At 44.1% G+C, this 16,677-nt stretch overlaps 1 protein-coding gene and 2 non-coding genes across 3 annotated transcripts in view; 1 reads left to right on the top strand and 2 right to left on the bottom strand.

The window, feature by feature from the left end:
* Window positions 1-8,167, bottom strand: part of MPZL1 (myelin protein zero like 1) — a 62,433-nt gene extending 54,266 nt beyond the window's left edge. The window contains exon 1 of the mRNA XM_022560081.2: window positions 7,905-8,167. Coding sequence (XP_022415789.1) covers window positions 7,905-7,995 — 91 coding nt within the window. The 5' untranslated portion in view covers window positions 7,996-8,167. The remainder of the gene's footprint in view (window positions 1-7,904) is intronic.
* Window positions 8,168-13,190: 5,023 nt separating this feature from the next.
* TRNAP-AGG (transfer RNA proline (anticodon AGG)) lies at window positions 13,191-13,262 on the top strand. Its single transcript has one exon. It is a non-coding gene; the product is annotated as a tRNA-Pro (tRNA).
* Window positions 13,263-13,929: 667 nt separating this feature from the next.
* Window positions 13,930-14,001, bottom strand: TRNAP-CGG (transfer RNA proline (anticodon CGG)). Its single transcript has one exon. It is a non-coding gene; the product is annotated as a tRNA-Pro (tRNA).
* Between the last annotated feature and the right edge of the window lie 2,676 nt (window positions 14,002-16,677).

Genomic DNA, 16,677 nt, shown 5'->3' on the forward strand with positions numbered 1-16,677 from the left:
GACACGGGCTCGAGCCCTGGTCCGGGAAGATCCCACATGCCACGGAGCAACTAAGTCCACTCGCCGCAACTAGAAAAAGCCTGCGCGCAGCAACGAAGGCCCAACGCAGCCAAAAATAAATAAATTTTAAAAAAAAAGTTTGTATCAAACTTAGGAAAAAACTTTCAGTTTCAGAGCTTTTGGGATTTTGGAATTGCTGGTAAGAGACTGTGGACCTATAATTTGAAATGAGAATGAGAAATTGCCCCTTAGCATTTTCTGTTCTGAAATCCATATACAAATCAGCATCACCTCTGCTTATTATTGAAATATTTTCTAATTTCTCTAGTGTATAAAGTTCAGCAAGCCTTACTGGGGTTCTTCTATACTTGCAGTCACTGGGGTGGGGGGGGAGGGAGGAATTAAATTCCAAACAGCTGAAAGTGATCAAGACTGAAAGTCCCTACTAGTTAAGAGACAAGGGCTGGAACTTCTGCTCAAGGTAGGCAGCAAGGCAGCAGGGCTACAGAACCTCTTCCAATGGGGTGGAGGGGCCAGGGAAAGGCGGCCAGTGAGAAGCCTCTGGTTTGAACACACTGAGCCTGTCTGGACATCCTGTAGGGCAAGCCTGCCAGGAGTCTAACTGCAGAAGGATCTGCACAGCCTCCAGGGAGAACTCAGCCCAAGTGAAGCGGGAAGGTTCAGCGGCTTGTCAACATGTAGTGCCTCCTGATGAAGGGCAAGGAAACTTGCTGAGCCTCGTATGGTGTCAGACACTTGGATAAATGGATTCATGCTGTGTCCTTGCCAGAGGGAGCAGTATCAGAGTGAGAAACTACAAGAACCACACCCTTAACAATCCCTGAAGAGCAGTCAGAGCACGATTTTGCATCATTAGTGAGGAGGGCTTCAACGCGCGCAGCTTCATCCCTCTAGGGTGGAGCAAGCAGCATCTAGGCATAGGGTTCTCAGCACAAACATGACCACAGAGATGAGGACATTGGTGGATGCCCTGGGACAGTTAAAAGGCTCTTTGCAAACATTTAAGACATCCTGGAAGCCTCCGAAAAAGTGGTTAGAAACTTTGAAGGAGAAATTCTATATAATGCAGAGTGGTTGCAAATATATGCTTTGGAGTTTTGAGTCCCAACTCTACCATATATTAGCTGTGTGATTTTGCACAAGTTACACAACCTGTCTGATTCTTAGTTTCCTCATCTGTAAAATTAATAAAAATAATGATTATCACACAGAGTTGTAAGGAGATGAGATAATGGATGTAAATTGATTAGCAAAGGCCTGGCACATGGTACACACTCAATAAATGAGGGCAGAACAAAAGAAATAACATGAACCCAGTTTTATATCCAAACTTCTAAGTTATACCTGGCTGAAAAGAAAAAGATATATATAAAGATAAATATATATATAAAATCTGTATCTATATCTAGGCAGATAGATAGATAAAATGTGAGTTAATTAATTCAAAACTTCTCCCTAACTACTCACTTTCTCTCTGCCCTTCTTACCATTTAGGAGATTTCAAATATTTGCATTTTAACACATTTTTCTCTTAGGAAGCTGAGTCCTTTGCTTATGTTTCCTAGCAACACCCTTCAGAGGAAGGTAAATAGCAATTATGACCTGGATGTGAGTAACTGTAGGAAACCGTCTGCCACAGGGTCATATAAGTTCTTACTGAAGCTTAGTCTACAATATGGCACCTTCATCTTTTAAAGTGTTATCTGGAAGAAGCACAGGATTACGTTAAACTTGCATAACTGCACACTGGGTTCTCTAACGTTTGGAGAGCAAAGAAGACATTTCTTAATTCTGATAAAAGCATTTTTAAAATGGTTTTAAACTGCACATAACGAACTCCCCAGATCCCAAAGTAGAATATCAGAGTCTCAGTATAGAAAATGTTCATTGCAAATTCATTGACATTTGCTCAGCTGGTTACAAGTTACAGCACAGTACTAACAAACTCAAGTCAGGGATTTCATTCTAAGGGGCAATCTTATCTATAATAATAAATAACTCAGGCTCAACAAAGACATACTGCCTCTCTAACACCAATTAGTTAAACCTAAGAACTGGGTACAACACATCACAGTTGTTAGAAAACTATTCAAGCCACAGGCCCTGACAGTAGATCAAAGGTATTACAAAGGATCACAATTTCTAAAGAGACTTTGAGTTTGGAAGGGAAAAAAAAAAAGAATAAATCACTGAAGAAGAATCTAGCAATGAAATTATCCTTTTCATAAAGGCCTAATGGGACCAAGGGAAAATTATAAGTGAAAAAAAAAATTACAGCAGTCCACATGCATTCAAAAAGATAATAAATAAATAAAGAGGTTTAAGGGCAAAGATATAAAGGTCCCAGGAGACAACTGCAATTTCTCAATTCAGGCACTACAAATGGTCACAAAGCCAACTGACCTCTGCCTTCTTAGCAGCCAAAATTCCAATGACTTTGGTCTAGACTCTAGGGCATTGCTAATGTCAAGCACTTGGCAAAGAGTGGAAAAGGAAGAAAGGACTATCACTCAAGATATACTAAGCCTTCATACCTCACCAGCCTTAGGGATCGAGACCCAGAGCCATCTGATACTTGAGACCTCAGGCAATGCTTTTAGTTCTTCTAATAATTAAATTTCCTTTGATGGAGGCTAAAGACCAAACTAACCTATAATGAATTCCATGTCAAAGCAAACCATTTATTCTCTTTTTTAAAATGACACCAATGGTCTTAGCAAGATTAAAATCTTTGCAAGGTTTAGGTACACGTGAGATGCATGTCCTACACAGAGAATCTAAATTCTCAGATAAAGATACAATTCAATAAAAACACAACTGGGCTCCTGTTAAAAGATTCGAATCATCCAGGAGAAATGTGATTGTGGCTGCACTAAATCAGCCTCAGTGGCGATAGAAAGGAATGTGAGGAATATTTAGCAGGTAGACCAGCATTAACTAGGTGGAGGGGAGGCAGCAATATTTCTGAAAAACTGTGTGTATTATATTCTGTTTTTTGTCTTTTTTTGCGGTACGCGGGCCTGTCACTGTTGTGGTCTCTCCCGTTGGCGGAGCCGCGCAGGCTCAGCGGCCATGGCTCACGGGCCCAGCCGCTCCACAGCATGTGGGATCTTCCGGGACCGGGGCACGAACCCGCGTCCCCTGCACGGGCAGGCGGACTGTCAACCACTGTGCCACCAGGGAAGCCTTATGTTTTTCCCAATTAAATCACATTTTAAACTCAGTAGGAAAGAGCAACCATTAATGAAATCCCACAATGGATCCTTTGAAATTTAAAAAAAACATCTATTTTGTAATGCCAATAGTATTCCCTCTCCCTCTTTTTTTTTTTACCGCAGCCTTTCACAATAGGTGAATATCTTAAATGTGGTGACTGTCAGGAATTTAAACCGTCCTTTGGTGTTCATTATTTTATTTGAATAGTCTGTCACCTCCCACTAGAATCTAGGCTTAGGCTCCCCGCTGCATCCACGGTACCTAAAACAGTGCCTGGCACCCAGTAGGTGTTCATTTGGTTGAATAAGTGAATAAAGACTTTGTGAAAACACAAATTTGCATTTTATATACTTTTCACATATATCTCTCTTTCACTTAATAGTGTCTTTATTTCTTTTTTTGGCAGCTTCTGAGCCTAGTGAATACCCTGGAATTAGGGTAAAAATGAGTGGTCGAATATTTTTAAAAAAATACAAAACTAAGTTTTTGTTTTATTATCTCAACTAGTAAATAAGGAGTAAAAGGCTGTGGGAAGTGGTAATTAGATTAGTGGCCTTTCAACTACAGGGGTAATATTTGAAGTCTACATTTGGTCAACAAACATCAAAAAATATAAAAGTTTTATTGATAAAACACTTAGATACTATAACAAACATGATAAAACAATTTTGGTATATAATAAATAGTAATTCCAAAACTATAGTGCTTAAAGTGGTTGAAGAATGTTAATTCATTCCATACATTTCTGAAGAAATATGAAATAGTACTCAAAGAGTGACAATTATCAGATAATGTATAAAAATCACACTTGGAAAAAATATTCCTTCTTTCAACAAACATTTCTTGGATACCTACTATGTGCCAGGCTAAATCCTAACTACGTGTGGCAAACTACTAACAAACTGTTATCAAGACACACCTACGCCTCCTTGCCATTTAATAAACATTTATTAGTATCTATCATATCCGCTACGCTAAGCACTAGGGATACTTCTATAAGCAAGCCCAACACTATCTCTGTCCTGGATTCTAGTGGAGGAGAAAAGAGAAGAACCACCAAATAGTGAGGAATTACAATAAGGACATAAAGGGCCAAGAAATGATAACAGGGGACCCCACTGGATAGGGTGGTTGAAGAAGGCCTCTCTGAGGAAGTGACGTTTAAGCTAAGGCCTCACTGATGAAAAGGAGACAGCTCTGGGCAGTTTTGGGGAAAGAGCACACCAGGCAGCAGGAAAAGCAAGTGCAAAGGACCTGGGGTGGGAATGAGTGTCTAAGAGCAGAAAGGTGGCAGCATGGCTTGAATATAGTGAGCAAGGGGCACAAGTTGAAGTCAGAGAGGCAGGCAGAAACCAGATCACATAGACAACTATAGGCCATGGGGAGAAGTTGGGATGTCATTCAGAGTGCAATGGGAAGCCATTAAGAATTTTAAATGAGAAAGCAACATGATCTGATTTGCATTTTTATAAAGTCATTCTTGCAGTTGTGTGAAGAATGGACTAAAAAGAGGCAAGAGGGGAAAATGGGGAGACCAGCTGGGAGGCTATCACAGTATCACAGGCAAGAAATGAGAGTGATTTCGACTAAAATGCTAGGAGTGGACCACAGATAGAAAAAAAGTGGGTGAGAGAAAAAAAAAAAAAGAAGTGGTTGATTCCTAGAAGTATTTTGGAGATGGGAGAACTGATTGGATGTGGGGAGTGAAGGATAGGGCATTATCAAGCGCAGATCCCAGGTTTCTGGGTTGAGCAGTTAGATGGATGGTGGTGCCATTTACTGAAATGGGTGATGCAAATTACTGAGATTTATTCTTCATATACTGTGTGTTCATTCCTACCTAAGGGTTACCAAAGACATTCCAATTGCCACATTCAGCGAATCCTTGAAGTACTCACTCTCTCTTCATCTGACACAGTTAAAACTTCCTCCTTAAAACTTCACTCTCTCTCAGTTTCCAAGACACCACACTCTTCAGGTTCTTCATTTACTCAACGAGCCTCCTTGTCAGGCTCTGTATACCCCAAGACTCTGTCCTTGGCCTTCTGCTATTTCCTTCAATACACTCTTCCTTGCTGACCTCATCCAAGCAATCCATAGCTTTAACTACTACCCGCATAAAGCCTCCCAGCTCTCTATTTCCTACCAGAGCTTTCTCCTCACCTCTAAAACTATCTACCTAAATGTCCCATTTCTACTGAGATATATCAGCAGCATATTAAACTCAACATATCCAAAAGTAACTTTACCATCCTCTTCTTCCAACACTCCTTTCCCCTCATCCATAATCTTCATCTGTAAAAAGCCCTACTTTCCAAAACTATGCCCAGCTTTCCAAGCTCAAAACCTTAGGGTCATCTTACACTCCTCTCTTTCCAGTCCACATCAAACTGATTTCCAAGCCCCACCAAATTCACTTTCTAACAAGCTCATGGATATGTCCTCTCTTCATATCCCACTGCTTTAATTCAGGTCTTCAATCCTCCTCCTCTGGATTGTTACAATAACCCTCTGGATTCTTCAGCCTCACACCATTCTATCTCACACTTCACACCTCGATAAACACAGAAATCCTTCACAGGCTCCCCACAGCCCTTAGGATAAAATTCAGCCTTATGCATGGCAAACAAGGTCCTTTAGGAGTTCGTGCCTCTGGCTGGCTCTCCTGCCTCAATTCCCACCATCTCTCCTATACACACTCCAACTTCTCACGACACTGACCTACCAACAGGTTCATTCATGACTCTGCCTATACTGTTTTCTCCCAACACCTACTTAGCTTAAGCATCCCTTTCTCTAGCAGCCTGAACTTCGGTCTGAGATGATGACTCTCCTTAGTGCTCTCACAGCAAACCATTAATGAAAGACTTCTCATATTGTTTATCACACTTTGTTTCTCCCACTGAATGATAAATTATGTGAGGCCAGGGACTGTCCTTCCTAGAATACCTTTGGTGCTTAATACTTAAAAAATGCTTAGTAAATGTTTGCTGAATACCTGTATCTAGATCAAACTTGAGAAGACTTTCTGTCAAACATGAACTGCTATGTACAGTTATTCATGATAAGACAAGGTAGCTTGAAAGAAGAAACATTCAGTAGTTTTCTAAAATTAACCAATAACACCAGCTGCTGACTTTCACGTATCAGCATTCATCCTTCATTACGGAAGAGCTACGTATGTCCAAGGTGTATATAGATGTAATTCTGATGATCTTTTTGTATTAGTATCCATTAATATTCAGTTTTTCAGTTCTGCTACTTTTTAATTCCTTGAGTTTAATTAAGATTACTCTGACTGTTCTTGTCCTCAATAAAGATGAGTGTCTGCCTCTTATGCATAATAATTCTCTCTGAACACACAAGATTTCTGATACACCTTAGTTTTAAGCTATTTCCTACTTCTTCACTTAAAACGTGAATATTACCACCATCACCACCACCAAAAAACCCCCATGCTTTTTAACCCTTTTTCCCCCCTCAGGAGAGATATTTATACAGAATGGATTGTCTTATATATACAAAGTATATATTCATCTGTCAACCTCCAGAGGGTGGGGGGGCTTTTACGTTTATACTTTACAGCTCCTGGAATCATTCATTAAATGGTATTTTTCCTGGCTCCAAAGATTACATTAAGAACTTTTCCATGAAAGTAATTACTGAGTATACTCATGTTCAGATATTGTCATGCAACTGACATTTCGCAAAACAAAAGAAATGAACAAGTCTCCGTGGTTTTTTAGGAGTTGGCTCTCTTTATGACCATTACTTAACCACATTCTGAGACAGCAACAAGTACTCTGCCTTGAACAACACACACAAAAAAAGTCCTGTGGCAGGCACCACTGCAGATGTCCGTAAAACAACTCATCCAATTCAATAAATCCAGCCTGAGGTTTACTTTATGTCTCACTCATGAAATCTGGCAAGGAAAAAAACGTGATTTTTTTTTTTTAAAGAAAAATGAACCTTTTAATGTCCTATGTCTTGTCAAACTACGGTGACTAGGACTGTAATTATTATGGATTGGACCAAACTCTTTTAAGCCAAGTCACTCCAGTGGTATTCCCAGCTCTTTGCATCCTAACACAGAAGTAATGTAAATTTCTTCCTGGTGCTCTGCGGACGACAGAGATGAGACAAATGAGACTCCGGGACCCTTCTATCTCAGAGGCTTAAAAAATGCGCTGGAGAGCACTGGAAATGGAACTAACAAGGTAAAACAAAACGGTCGCTTAAAGGGAAACAATCAACAAAGGCCCTACAAATGAAAACCCTGCAACCTTCCGCCACCTCCCAAAGGTGGAGAACGCCAGAAGCCCGGGTTCCTGAACCGGAATCCCAAGCGGGCCTGGGCGACCCAGAGTCGCCAGGCGGAGACGGTGGGCGACTCAGCGAGGGCGCAATGCGGCCTCCCGCCGGGCCCGCTCCCCAGACAGCCCCCCAGGAATGAGCAAGGTAGGGAGTTCTCCCCGCCTCCTCCACACGCAGGGATCCAGGAAGAAGAAAGAGGCTCCGCGCCTCTCCAGCCCGTCGCGGGGTCCGCCGGCTCCGTTCCCCGGGCCCCAGGGCGTGCAGGCCGCGCCCCCTCCCCACCTCGGCGCCCCGCGCGCGCAGGGCCCGCCACCTGGCCCCGCCGCCCCCGCCATCCCGGCTTCACTCACAGAGCCCGAGCGCCACCGCAAGCACCGACCACAGCCAGCGCCTGCGGTCTGAGGATGCAATCAGTGCCCCGGCCCCGGCGGGCGCTGCCATCGTCCTCCGGCCGCAGCCGCCGCGGCTCTGGGCCCCGGTCCCAACTGCGGTTAGCTCGGCTCCGGCCCGGGGGCTCGGGACTCGCCGCCGCCCGCGTCTGCTAGCACCTCCACGCCGCAATCCCCGCTCGCGGCCCCAGCCGCTGCCAGCCAGCCCTCCGCCCAGACCTCGGCCCCGCGCCGGCCCCAGCTGTCCGCTCATTGGCCTGCTCCGCGCACTTTGAAGGACCCGATTGGAAGGCACCGACTGTCCATCACTCCCTCTCTGCAGGCGGGGCCCCGCCTTTTCGGTCCCACCCAGGCTCCTTACGCCGGCGTTGGAGGTCCCCGGCTGTCCGAGGCGACCGCCGCCAAGCCCTCTGCCTGCCTGCCTGCCTGCGTGGCTGTCCGCTGGTCTGTCCTGGCCCGCCCGCCCCCCCTGCCAGCGTCTCCTCTGCCTCTTTAAGGGTCCAGTCCTCCAGATCTATTCATTGTCTGTCTTCGCCTGTTTCAGCTTTTCCCGGTTTCTTTGAGCCTTACCTAAAGGAAAAGAAGCTGTTCGTTTACAAAATTAAAAAAAAAAAAAAAAAAAGAACGAGGGCTACGATGGGGAGAGACTTCTGATTCAGTCGTTCAGATAGAACACATCTCTCCCCTTGTCCTGTCTCTAAGGCCTGTCCGTTGCCTGGATCAGATAATTTATGTGTGCATATTGAGAAATCTACTAGCTTAAAAAGAAGTCTCCATCTTGTCTGAATCTCCTCTTAGGAGACCCCTGTTTTGGCTTAAAAAGGGTTGGGAACGGGGAACTCTTTCCTACTACCTGGAGCACAAATGAATGGGGTTTTGTTTGTTTTGCTTTTGTAAACAAAATATCCCTCGATTTGTCAATAAAAATTGTCAAGTTCCCCACCCAGACTCTGAAGTGCCGTTCTGAGCCGGCTCCACTTGGCTACCTTGGCCCAGAACGGTGTCTGCCACTTACTGGTTGCCCAATAAATTCTGGAAAGTGTTTGGAAGAGTCCTTATGAGAACAGCCCACAAAAGGGAGAAACGGAAGGACAGGAGCACAAGAAAAATGAGGGTGAAGGAAAAAAAGGAAAAAATCCAGATGGGAGGCCAATAGTGTGAGAGAAGGAAACAAGTATTAGACAATTAGGATGAGAGTGGGAGAAGAGCATGGTGAGAGCACCCAAATGCAGCCCCTCATTTCAGGGTTTTGTCTCAAGTCAACCTTATGAACACCTTTCCTGATATTTTAGCTATTTTACCCTGCTACCCTTATAGTTCAGCAAACTCATAATAATTACTTTAGCACTAGTGAGGGAAAACGAAAAAGAAAAAGAACGATTTCACTCTATTTCTCTCTCAGCAAGATCCTCATGAAGTGTTTCTGGAATGTCATAGGTTGGAAAGAATACAAATGCATTAAGTGAGCAATTACTATGTGCTGCAGATGTAGAATACCTAGACTTTACTCTCAAGAAGCACAGAGTCTACCAGTCAGTGTAGCAAGCAACTACTGAACTAAATATTTTTCAATGCTTGAAGAGAAGGTCGAACAAAGGAGAAACCGTAAGGCCAACAGGGACAGTGGTTCTCAAAGACACATGTTATGTTAAAAGCTTCTCCACTGACTGTGATGTACCTCAATACAGCTACCTCCCTCTTCTGAGAACCACTGGCCTGTGAGGCGTCTGGAAAAGATGCACAGAGGATGTAGCATTTGAGGTGGATTTTAAAGGCTGAATAAATTTTCACCAGAGAGAAACAGGAAAAGCAAACTCAGAAACAAGAAAGCAGTATTGGGTGCAAGGAATAGTGGGTTAATCCTGTGTGGTTTGGAACTTCAGGGGGAATGAGTGAAAGAGGGGAAAGAGAGAATGCTGGAAAAGTAGGCTGTGGTAATATTTTGAAGAGCCTGGGGTTGTCTTTATCGTATAGGCAGTGGGGAGTGATGAGAAGGAAGTGACAAGTTCAGATCTGTGTTTTAAAAGGATGACTCCTGCAACAGACAAGGCAAGAGTGAAGAGAGCATGAGATAAGGTGTTGGCAGTGATGGTGGAGAGGAAGATGAGGACTGCGGAAACATTTCACAAAAGGATGACAGGACTGGGTATAAATTAGATGGGAAGTCTAATCAAAGACAGATGTGACCTCCAATTTCTAGCCAGAGTGGTGAATGATGCTACCAGTTAACTAAGACTAAAAACCCAGGAAGAGAACCTGGTCTGTGAGGAAAGCTAATGAGCTGGGCCTTGAACACAGCTGAAAGAGCTGAGAACACCCAGACGGTCAATCAGAAGGCAGTTAGATATCTAGGTGTGGAGCCCAAGGAAGCAACAGAAGGGCTACTGTGAAATCGGAGCCTGCTGGCGCAGCAAAGTGTTTCCACGATAAACAATATCAGACCATCAGTAGATACTTAATAAATATTTGTTGAATGAATAGAAGAATGAATGTTTATTGAATTAATCTAGAGAAGTTACAAAGAAAAACAAAATCATGTGAGGTTGATTTTAGCCATAGGCCTTGTATTGTAGTTTCTGATTCTTCTGTAGAGATAGTAAATGGAAAACAAACAAACAAACAAAAGCTTTGGATTTCAATCACTATTGTGAGCCTGAAGGTCTCACTCAACAAACCTCCTCTTCAGATACCTCCTTCTTCCTCCTGGAAACTCCTCTTTCCAGCTCAATCAGTCCAGGCATACAGTCAGAATCAACTGAAGACTTTCCATCAGATGAGAAAAGTCATTTTTAATGGGCTGCCTTGCCTCTAAAAAGAATGGGCTCCTTGGGGAGAATTTTCCCCACAGAGTCAGTAAGAAGGAAAATCATGTGCAGAGTCTTGTCTGATAATAGTTACCTATGTGCAGATCCATTGGCCTCAAAGACTTCCCGCTCCACGCACTGCACAATAAATGCACTAATAAGGAGGGGTTTTGCCTTGGGAACATCTCAGGGCGTTAAGTCTTCTCTTAACAGAGATCAGATAGGGGGCACCCAGGAGCAACTAGTGATGGCAAATATATATGGACAGAATTTTCTAGAGCTGGAATTAATGGGAGAAGTAGGAAGAGGGTGTCAGGCACCAAAATTTCCGACATCTCTGTGATTGTAGTAGAATTCTCTTCCACCCGCTGTACTCTCACTGGCGTTCTCTCCCTCCTTGTTTTTTAAGGTCTGTTGCCAGAAGAAAATGGAATGCTGTGATCTGTGGGTGGTGATAGCAAGCCATTCCTGGATGACTGAGATTTGATGAATATCAGATAGAGTCAAAGATGAATCCCAGGCCACACTGAGAAAGATTTACCTGGCGCTAAACCAGTTTCATGAACATTTCTACAGAGAGAATGTCTCAATCCAGGAAAGAGGTTGCATTTTTCTAGGAACTTTTTGAAAATCTGAAAATTCGAGTGTCCCTGGGCACCAAGTTGGGGGAACATGGGTAATGGGGTCTTTAGGGTTCATTGTATAGAAGGATATGTCACCAGGCTTCTTCATTTACTGTGGCTGGAATAAAATGTTCTTCAAGCTCCTCTGTCTCCCTGTGCCTTGCTGCCACCTATGTACTACTTCTGCTTCACCTATGAGGGGAGAATGTACATTGGAGAGAGAGCACAGGCATTCCTCTCACCAGGATAGAGACATTTCTCACTGTGAGTTGGGCAATTGATATCCTGAGTTTCGTTACCGTCAGTCTTCCTGTATCATGGTTGGGAGGGCAAATGTGATACTCTAGTGGCACCTGCAGAGTAAAAGACAAACCCTTTCAATCACTAGAGAGAAGTAGGAGTAAGAAAAAAAAAAAGCCCTAAAATGACAATAACTGTAGTAAATGCAAGTAGGAAAGATGAGCATAGCGACAGACCTCTTGGTAACTGTAGAGATGGAGGTTTCCAGAAAACTGAAGTGGTTACATTATTTTACCTAACGAGTTATATTTTGTAGTTTCCTCATTCTTGGGAGAAATAGAAATTTCTTAAGTGTCCAGGGCACATTTTTTTCCAGTTAGGTTCTGATGTATAAACTCTGCTGGCATCTAGAACTAACGAACATCTTAAAAGGTATTCTTATTCTCCTTGCCTTGGGCCCTAAGGAGGACTGAAGACTCAAGTTAGGACAGTTTCCAATAAAACAAAGGGTGGGGACTGAATGTTAGAGCTCCAGAACTGCAATTTACTCGTATCAAACCATAAGAAGAAAGTTGACAACCCAGAGTCTGGCACATAGCGCTTCTAAATGTTTGTTGAACGAATGAGCAATCAAATGAATGAATAAACTGGAGAATGAATGTTATATGACATAAAATAAACAAATAGGCCTGTTCAGGATAGTCACCCTGTCTACTTGTAGTTTCCTATCTGGTTAGTTATTTGCTAAAGTTGCAATTCACAATTAGTGATTGTCCAAATACCAAAATTTGTATTTTTAAGGGATTTGGAACAAATGGTGGTCATTCAGAAATTATTCACTGAGCACCAGTTTTGCCAGCATAAGCCTCAGTACTAAGTATTTAATAATTCAAAATATAGTAAAGAAGCCACGCGTTAAAGATATTGGGCACCAATTATATAACAATTGGTTGTCAATTATACAGTAGAATTCAGTGTTGCTGTTAGTCTTGATGTCTTGTCCTCTAATAAATAATGATTAGAGGAGACAAGACTGCAACCCAATTATATACCACATAAAATTGGTTTTAATATGTTAAAGGATCTTTTTCTGAGAAGGTCAGAGTTTGGGATTTATGGAAAAGAGAGAGAGAGACAGATTTTCCAGCTGAAGAAAAACAGTTTGAGTAAAAACACAGTGATGGTAATTTGCAAGGTTGGAAAGGTGGTGCTTTGAACACTAGGATGAAAGGTGTAGGCGAGAAACGGACAATTTTACTACTATTGGAAAGAGCAACATCCTGAACGCAGCAAGGGAGAGAATCTGGAATCCGCCTGCCACAGGGATATTGCCACACACTCACTGCAACTTATCAGCCATAAATATAAATGGAATTGTAAATATGCCATTGGTAGTGACACCGTTGTTTTCTTCTCTGTCATTGATTTTCAAAGATCAAGAGAGAAAAGAAAGAAAATCGAAAACACAAGAACGCGAAACAGCTGAAGGATATAAACATATTACACGGATAACCACTTGGGGGCGCGGGACTAAGTAGTTCCTCCTTCTTTTATAATGACGGGAACCCATGAGACACGACGGCTCGTTGGTCTAGGGGTATGATTCTCGCTTAGGGTGCGAGAGGTCCCGGGTTCAAATCCCGGACGAGCCCACCTTTTTTCCTTCTTCAGGAATTAATAATTTCTAAAGAAATTAATTTTAGAATAGATTCATAAATGTAATAAATACACGTTGGTGGAAAATACAAAATTGAGACTTTTTGAACTTAGAACACACTTTACGTTCAAATACCATTAAAAGACGTAACATGAAAACGTAGAAAGTTTGCTAACCATGTAATACTTTGAAAATGCTTGTCCCCATTCCTGCCAGTTTCGGAGTCGAGCGCTTGTGTTAGGGACTGAGTTCCGATCTCGGTTGCCTACAGGTGCGGTTTAAACTTGCCCAGGCCCGCGCATGTCCGCACGCACAGCGACCGCTGGAGGAGGACAGCGCGCTCCATCACCCTGGTCCCGCTAATCCACGGCGCCCCCTGCTCACGTTTGGAGTGTTCGAGGGGTGCCCAGGAGTCCGCACGAGGCTTGTCTCTTTTCCAAGTACGTGTGTTTTAAATGGTACAAGCATTTTCATACCTTGCCCTCAGACGTACAAAGACCACATACTGAACGAATTGATCTCATCCAATCCTTTACTTCCTAAAGCGAAGACGATCAAGATTCGAGCTCAAGGGACCGGACTAGTTTCATTTCAGCCTCTAAATGAGCCGTGTAAGAAAAAGAAACTGTGTTTTAAATTTTAGGCGTAGACAGAAAAGGTTCGGGCTCGTCCGGGATTTGAACCCGGGACCTCTCGCACCCGAAGCGAGAATCATACCCCTAGACCAACGAGCCGCTCTCCGCAAAAACGCTCCCAGCGCCTCTCTTCAGCCTTGCCTCGCCTCTGGCCGCACTGCCTGACTGACCCCAGCCGGTGACCCTTCTTTTACTCCCCAGGTCTCTGGTCGAAAACCCTCCTCGCCACCCGAAGGAGCGCCAGGAAGGGACGTGCACTTTGCCCAGCGGGGCCGGTGGTATCACCCAGCGCCCGGGCTCTGCGCCTCGGCCTGCGGCCGTCCGCCCTCGATCCGAGAAGCCGCCTCCCCAGAGCCAGGACGGCCCCTGCAGCGCGGTGGCTGCTGGGCGCTGGGAGCCCGAGCTAGGAGGGCGCGGGCAGGGCCCCTCGGACATACTGGACGCCGCCGGGTGTCCGCCGCCCAGCGTCTCCACGCTGCCAGTTTCGCTCCTTGAGGGGAGCTCCCGCCGCTCTTCACTCAGACCATCCTCAGAGCACTTGGCTGTGTGCCGCGTGCCCCACCCCCGTCCCCATCCCAATCCCCTGTGCTGCAGCGGGACGACGCTCGCGGGTGGGCGGGGCGGGAAATAGCGCGGAGGAGCGGGCGAGAGATGGGAAGGGATGCACCTTATCCCTGGGAGGGAGTGATGGGGCGAAGAATTTGCAAAGGAGAGAGTATTAACAGCTAACTTATTTAGAACGTTCATTTTGAGATCCTGCACTCTTTTAGGCGTTTTACATGTACTGAACTCACTGCATATTTGTAACAATTTTCCCTTAGTTACTACTGTTATCCTCATTTTGCAGTGAGATAACTCAGGCCACACGGCGGCAAGGAAGTGGTAGCGCAGGCACAGGAACTACCGAGGTCGTGGAAGGTGGGGTTAATAGCGAGGGCCGTGGAAGGGGCTGGGGAGCAAGGGGGCAGAGTTGGGTGCCTTGGTAGCTTGGAGGAGTGGAAAAGGCTGTGGTAGTGGGCAGGACCTTCGCTCTGGCGCCACCCACCTCCATCCCCTACTGTAATAGGGAAGAACAAATCTGACTCACTGGATCTGTATCTTTTACTTTAACCTTTGTATTCTACTTTAACCTTTGTATTCTATTGCTTTTGTTACAAGTTAATTACTAAAGGGCTGTTGTCTGTAGCTTAAAGTACACATGATGGCCCATCTCTGGTAACCCTGCCTCCCATGCCTGAAAGTTAAGCTAAAACACATTTGTCCTGACCAGGGCCACCTGTGAATGGCTGCAGGAAAGAAGGAAGTAACACATCCGTTCCAGAGTCTGGCCAGAACCAGGAAATGTTTGCAATAACTTCTCTCTCTCTCTTTTTTTAAACGTTACCTCTTATATGTTCTGGTATAATGTTATAAGTCATAATTCTGGTAATTACTTTAAAATGTATGTCTCAGAAATAACTAAATTTTCTTGTCAACTGCATTATTATGAACTTTCATCAAACCTTTAACCGTGGTCATTTTTAAGTCTTTTGTCATTTACAGACAGTTCTGGGCGTACTCTGATGCTTTTGCAGAAATGTTCCTATAAAAGGGTTTCATCTTCAAGGAATTCATGGAAAAGACTCTGACAGGTACAGGTTTCTGGTAACTGACTACACTGCTGAACTGAATGAATGAGCATTTTCAGAACTCTAATGGAAAACTGATGAATTCATAAAAGTGCTAACAAAGGATCAAGATGAAAAAAAATTACATGGGACTGAGTGAACTGATGAGGATGATTATAATTTTTGTGACTTTGTTTGAATAAAAAAAAAAATCCCACAAGGACTCAGAGGCAAAAAATATACAAATCAATTTTCACTGCAAAGTAAAGGAGCTGTTACAGTGGAGGATTCCTGGACTGAATTGTCAATATTATGACATGGTGTGAGTGTGTTTCGTGTTTGGTAATTGCAATCATTGTTGCTTTTGTTGTGGTCATCCATTAAAACAAAAAACAAAAAACTTTACCTCCTCACTTCCCCCTCTTTGTTCTATAAAAGAAACAATCATCCAAACCTGGGCAAGATGATTCTTTGGGACACTAGTCCACCATCTTTTCAGTCTGCTGGGTTTCCAAATAAAGTTGCTATTCCTTGCCTCAGCAACTCTTCTCTTGATTTGTTGCCCTGTGGAGGAGTGAGCGGTACCAGCTTGGACTCCTTAACACGACCCCCCACACACACTTGTGCCACATAGTTTGAGCCTATCCTAAGGCCCTTAACCCCGGTGGACCAGGAGTGCAGGGTCTTAAGCTAGCCTTGCCTGCTTTTGGCCTGCACTCCCCTCTCCCTCCCCAACACCCTTGAGTTGGTGGTTGGGTTGCAGAGGCTTCTCATTTCTGAAGCCCTCTTCCATCCTTAAGGTACCTTGAATTTGTGGGTCACTGGAATACTTTCCTTCAAACCCTGGTCAGACTGTTCTCTGAGGGTCCAGGTGGTGTTTCTGTCCTCTCACCCTTTGACTGAAAGCTCTCCATTTGCACCAGCTTCTCTGCTCATCCCGTGATCCCTTCCTTCCTCCTGATGCCAGTGGGCTGTGGGGGTGCCACTGAATATAGAAGGTCAGGACCAGAGTTCACACCCTTGGGGAGTGTGACAGGGGAAATACAAGTGAAAACACTTCAAAACAAAGAGTTAAAGCTGGAAAACCTTTCTATAACCCATTCTGGCCATGCAGAGAGATCCCAGAGCCATGCTGCTCCCTGGAGTAGAAGGACATGTGTAGGGTGGG

Source organism: Delphinapterus leucas, chromosome 1 (assembly GCF_059928025.1).
Source record: "Delphinapterus leucas isolate spDelLeu-1000000601 "Yukka" chromosome 1, BTC_Dleu_Yukka2, whole genome shotgun sequence".
NCBI classification, from domain to species: domain Eukaryota; kingdom Metazoa; phylum Chordata; class Mammalia; order Artiodactyla; family Monodontidae; genus Delphinapterus; species Delphinapterus leucas.